The sequence below is a fragment of the Mus pahari genome, chromosome 10, assembly GCF_900095145.1.
Source record: "Mus pahari chromosome 10, PAHARI_EIJ_v1.1, whole genome shotgun sequence".
In the NCBI taxonomy this organism is placed as follows: domain Eukaryota; kingdom Metazoa; phylum Chordata; class Mammalia; order Rodentia; family Muridae; genus Mus; species Mus pahari.
The window spans coordinates 60,450,876-60,456,733 of NC_034599.1; the positions used below are offsets into that span (position 1 = coordinate 60,450,876).

Sequence of the window (5,858 nt, forward strand, 5' to 3'; positions counted from 1 at the left end):
ACACACACACACACACACACACACACCTCCCTACCGAGTCCACGTCGTCCACAGCAGCCCCACACTCCAGGAGCAGCCGCACAGCCTGCTCGTGCCCAGCACCTGCAGCCCAGTGTAGGGCCACTCTGCCCACCTGCCAGGAGGAGAGGAAAATTGTCACCATGCCCGACTGCTTGACCTGCCCCCAGCACTCTCCCTACCAAGACAGCTGGCCTGCAGGGAGGAAGGATTGTTGGTGGCCATGGTGACCAGCTGGTTAGGGACCCAGCCCTTCTTGGGATCCCTTCTCCCTGATATGGTACAAATCATAAGATACACTGACTAGGCCCATCTGTCCCTGCCGGAGACTCTTCACAGCTTCTCCTCACTGCTCTTGGAGTGGACCTACAAGACCCAGTGTGGTCTGGCACTGCTCCCGCCCCCCTCCAGTGCTTCTCAGAGGGGCCAGATGGTTTCCAGCTCCAAACCTCTCTTCCCTGGGAAGCCACATGTGATCTAAGACAGCTCTCAAAGTCCCCAAGGGAAACAGAGTGTCTGGTCCTTCCTTCACAGTGAGCTGACAGCGTCTGGCTGGCTGGCTCACTCTCCACCACCCGGGGAGTTCATTCTAGTTTCTGGCCCTCAGTCCATCTGAGCATGCTGGGCCACCAGCCTCCATCTGTGGAATCCACTTCTCTGCTGTTTATGAGAGGCCGCACACCGAAACTCCGCTGCTCTGTGTGATCTCTGGAGACCCTGACCTTCCTTCTTCAGAGCTTCTGCCACACCACCCCCTCAACCTAAAGCGCTGTTTCACCTCACTCTGTGGAAGCTTTCTGGGAAGCTTTCTCCAGGTGGGACAAAGCCCTTGGACCGCTCCCTGTGTTTATAGGACAGTTTATCACAGTGGGAATGAGGCCATTGGTTTGCTGGTTTTGCTATCCCACCAGACTCGATGGGTTCTGCTCTGTTTCCAGCACCTAGTACAGGGTAGCCCTCAGTGAATGAATGAATGAATGAATGAACCGACATGCATGAGTGGATACACTGAATCAACGGACAAGGGAATCAGTAAGTGTGTAAGTTGATATAGCTAGTGGAAGGATTAATAATGGATGGGTGGATGGACATACAGACGAAGCAGTCATCCTACAAGACCATGTTTACCAGACATAAATAAATAAATACATCTTTAAAAGAAAATAAAAGGGCTGGAGAGATGGCTCAGTGGTTAAGAGCACTGACTGCTCTTCCAGAGGTCCTGAGTTCAATTCCCAGCAACCATATGGTGGTTCCCAACTCTCTCTAATGGGCTCCAATGCCCTCTTCTGGTGTGTCTGAAGACAGCTACAGTGTACTCATATACATAAAATAAATAAATATTTAAAAGACCATGCTTCCCTGCAGGTACTTATTTGTCCAGGAGCTGAGACCAAAGCTTCAGTCACCAGCCGCAAGCTGCAGGACCTAAAGTAACCTGCCTCTGCCGCACTGCCCCTGCCTTGACCTATATACACAGGATCAAGACTTCCTACTCTCCACATCTCTTCAGGGCTGAACGGCAGCCACTGAGCAGTTGGGGCGCTCTGAAAACCAGAACACTGGAGACACACCCATAACTCGTGTTACTATTCCTACATCCCCAAGCTGGCTCTGAAGACCAAAGTCACACCATGGTGCATCACCCCAGACAGTACAGCCTCTGCGGCCATCGAGGATCCTGCACCCCATGCCCGCTAGTCGTGACCTAGTATATCACACAAGAAGTTCCTCAGAGCCAGAAGTTCTGAGTCAGAGGGGGGCTGCCCTGTGTGATACCCGGGCCTGTCTTGAATGTCCTCTTAGAAGACACGCCCCTTCCTCTATCCTCTTCCCCAGCAAGACCGTGGACCCTACCGCTTCCCTGCCTGACTACCAGACTACCAAAATGGGCCTGTGCCTCCCCAGCTTTTCACACGCGGTGGAGACAGAGGGTGTTAAGAGAGCCAAACCTGACTGCTGCTTTACACACACTCCCCGGAGTCTGGAGTCCGGTCCCTCATGTCCCCAGAATCCTGCTGACTGCACCTCTCCACCTTTGTCTTTTAGATGTGCCTTCCAGATGAGCCACACGGGCTTACAGCCTGAGCTCTGGAACTGCCGAAGCCTGGCTTGGAATCCTGACCCTCAGACCAGTTCAGGCAATGGACACAGCGCGGACCTTCGCACAAGTCAATGCACACAAACATGAGTGAGTCCTCTGGCACAGCGACTTGTCCCACAGGGTGGCAGCATTGTAAGGTTGGTCGGTTCGGGTCATACTCACATGGTTTCTAGCCCTGATGTTAACCCTCTTCTCAAACAGCTCCTTCATCCTCTCCACCTGATTCCAGCGGCAGGCTTCATGGAGCTGTCTCTCCAGGGGAAGCACTAAGGAGAAAGAGGGGTTTGGGATGAGAGGAAGGGAACCCCACTCTCTTAGGGATGTGTTTGGGGATGGTTGGGTCATTCCCAACCTTTGATCACCTTTGACGCAACCCAGGTTAGATGACAGTGTGGATTTAATGTGCCACCCTGAGGGAGACCAGAGGTGGAGTCTCCCATTTTTAGACCTTTTAGACCTTCTTATTCCGCATTTCTCTACCTCTTCTCCCCTTGCCCTTAATTTTAACCCTTTTACCTCCACATCTGCTTTGCCTGGCTAGCAAGTTCCCTTCTCTGCCTTCTCGCTCCCTTCAGGGCACAGGGAGATGGCTTAGGTAAGCTGCGTGCCTTGCAAACGTGAACACCTGAGCGATTGGACTCAGAGCCCTAGAACTCGACTTAAAAAGAACAAAGTGGATTGTCAAGATGGACCAGAGAGTAGAGATGCTTGCTGCCAAGCCTGACACCCCGAGTTTGATACCCCAGACCTACACAGGAGAAAGGAGAAAATGTTCTTCTACAAGTTGCCCTCTGACATCTACATGAGCACTCTGGTACAGACAGACCTACATATACACAAAGGAAATAAACAAAAATGTACTGTAAGACAAGTCAACTGCTAAGAGCATTTATGGCTCCTTCAGATGACCTGAGTTTGGACCCCAGCAGCTATCTGGGAAGGCTCGCATCTGCCCATCACCTCAGGGGATCGACACTTTCTTCTGACCTCTGCAGGCACTCACCCATGCACATAGTCACACACAGACATGGACATACATACAAAAAAATCTATTAAAAAAAGGGGGGGGATGTGAGATGGCTCAGTTGGTAAGGACATTTGCTACCAAGGCTGACAGCCCAAACTCAGTCCCCAAGACCCACATAGTGGAAGGAAAGAGCTGACTCCCAAAAGTGTGCCTTGACCTCCACAGGCACATCGTGAGTGCCTGCACACACACACACACACACACACACACACACACGCACACACACACTAAACAAACAAACAAATAAAGTAAAAGAAAGCTCAAGATGGTTCAGTAAAAGTGAAGGTGTTGGCATGCAAGCCTGACGACGTGAGTTCGATTCCCAGGACCCATGTGAAGAGCCAATTGCATGGAGTGTATCTGTAGTTCTGGCATTAGATAGGAGGCAGAAAGAGAAGAACTGCCAGAAGTTTGCGGGTCAGCCTGTCTGGAGCATGCTCCACAGCTTGGCAGAAACAGCAAGGGAGATGCTGTCTCAAAACAAGGTAGGAGCACATCAACTCCCGAAAGTTGTCCCCCGCCCTCCACACATGAGCCTGGTCCGTTGTGCATCCAGGGACATATGGCCAGCGACTTGACAGGGAAAGCATGCACTGAAGTGACAGAGTTAGAATGAAACCTTGCTGTCCCATGCTGCTCGCCCCACACATCTCCAGCCTCAGCAACGCACACCAGGCTCTCTAACAGACACCTGAGCTTGTATGAGTGAGCACTGGCTCTTCTGCTCAGTCACACACCCACAAGTTCACTGCTCTCACTTTGGCTGGGAGAAGCCTTAAGGATCCTTTGACCCCAGCAGAACTCTGTGACCTCTCTGAAATAACCGGCTCACGCTTAGGAGATGAAGGAGGGTCAGGAGTTCAAGGACAGGAAGCTGAAATCCAATGTGGGCTACGTGAGACCCTGTCTCTTTAAAAGGTGGAGCTGAGGGAGCAACCCAGAGAGATGGCTTAGTGCTTAAATACAGTTGCTGCTCTTACAGAGAACTTGGGTTTGGTGACTGGTAACTGCCTATAACTATGGTCTAGGGGATCTGACACCTTTTTCTGGCTTCTTCAGGTATACATAAGCACACACCACACACACACACACAAATAAAAATAACAAAGTAAGGCACATACCTTTAATCCCAGCACTTGGAGGGAGAGGTAGACAAATCTACAACCTGGTCTACATAGTGAATTCAAAGACACTCCCAGGAATACACTGTGAGAATCTGTCTACAATAATAATAATAATAATAATACAAAATGTAAAAGCCACACTTAGGCTTAAGGGATCCCAGACCCCATTCCTCATTCATCTGGGCAGATGGCAACAGCAGGCTTCAGCATTTTGTAATCCAGTGGGCAGGACTATGGGGATTTGAGAAAGCACTCCCAGGTTCAGGGGTCAGGACTCAGCCTGGGCAGCAGGCTTCTCAAAGGAGCTGATGGCTCAGTCCTCTTTCCTCTCCCAGGCAGGGCACCAAAGGTCTCCCAGGAGAGCGTTATGGGAACCTACATGCATGCTTCTCACACATTGAGAGAAGCATTCTAAAATAAGTACATTCTGAAAGAGGCTCCGAAGTTCCTTATCTCACACAGGGCTAGGGCTGACTACAGCACCTCTTTCCTAGACCCTGGTTTCTTCTTTAATATGTTGTCTACACCCCCATTTTATTCTGGGTGAACTGGGATCTTTAAGTGTTTGTTTTGGTGGTGGTGGTGGCTGACAGGGTCTTGTGTAGCCCAGGTGGCCTTGGACTCCCAGTGAAGCCAAGGATGGAAGATGATGTTGAATTCCTGATCCTCCTGCCTCTACTTCCCCCGTGCTAGGATAACAGATGTGTGCCACCATGCCTGGTTTTACATGGTGCTTGAGATTGAACACAAGACCTTGTGCATATTAAACAAACATTCTACCTGCCAAATTGTGTATGCTCCTATTCCTGATTTCAACATTTCTACCAACATACAGTCATGTGACCTTACCTTGTCCCTCAGCTCTCTCATCTGAAAAAAATGGAGATGTCAGTAGGCCCAACCCATATGGTAGCGAAGGCAGAAGACTGGCCTGACCTGCTTTAAGGCCTGCCGCACAAAGCAAGTTATTATCAAGGATCGCTGTCACTCTGGGCTTGCCTTGTTCAGGACACCCTGAGTCCCAGATGTGCAGCCACTGCGCCCTACACCTGTGCGGCATTCTTCTGTTTCTTCGGGAGCCATAGAAAAGACTGAGACAGAGGTGTCCAGGCCAAGGGCCAGCCTCTCTCTGGGTCACCCTCTGTGAACCTGGGGTCCTCCCACCAGGCCTCCGTTCTTTCTGTCCCCACATCCTCCGCCCCGTCCCCGCCAGCGGCACTAGGACTCACAGCCATGGGTCTCCCAAGCTAGCTCCTCCTCCATCCTTGCTGCTCCGCGCGCTTGTGCTAGGCATTTAATTGCCAGGGCGAGGAGAGCGCAGAGCCGGGAGCGCGCAGAGCGGAGAGTGGGTGGTGGAGGCTTTGCATCTTTCTGTAGTCCCTGCTCATTATCAGCCCATCCGTGAATCCGACCCGCGTACCCGCAGCTCTCTCTCTCTCTCTCTCTCTCACACACACACACACACACACACACACACACACNNNCACACACACACACACACACACACACACACACACACACACACACGCCTTCAAGCTGTCTAGGTCCCTTCGCGCATTCCCCATGGGCCTCCCAACCTCGATGC

General features: G+C 51.4%; 1 protein-coding gene across 1 annotated transcript in view; it reads right to left on the reverse strand.

Annotated features, from left to right (window-relative positions):
- Ankdd1a (ankyrin repeat and death domain containing 1A) overlaps nucleotides 1–5,536 on the reverse strand; it is a 20,076-nt gene extending 14,540 nt beyond the window's left edge. Inside the window, exons 1-3 of the mRNA XM_029543667.1 lie at nucleotides 5,503–5,536; nucleotides 2,285–2,388; nucleotides 35–133 (exon numbers count right to left, since the gene is read on the reverse strand). Coding sequence (XP_029399527.1) covers nucleotides 35–133; nucleotides 2,285–2,388; nucleotides 5,503–5,536 — 237 coding nt within the window. The remainder of the gene's footprint in view (nucleotides 1–34; nucleotides 134–2,284; nucleotides 2,389–5,502) is intronic.
- Nucleotides 5,537–5,858: the final 322 nt, after the last annotated feature.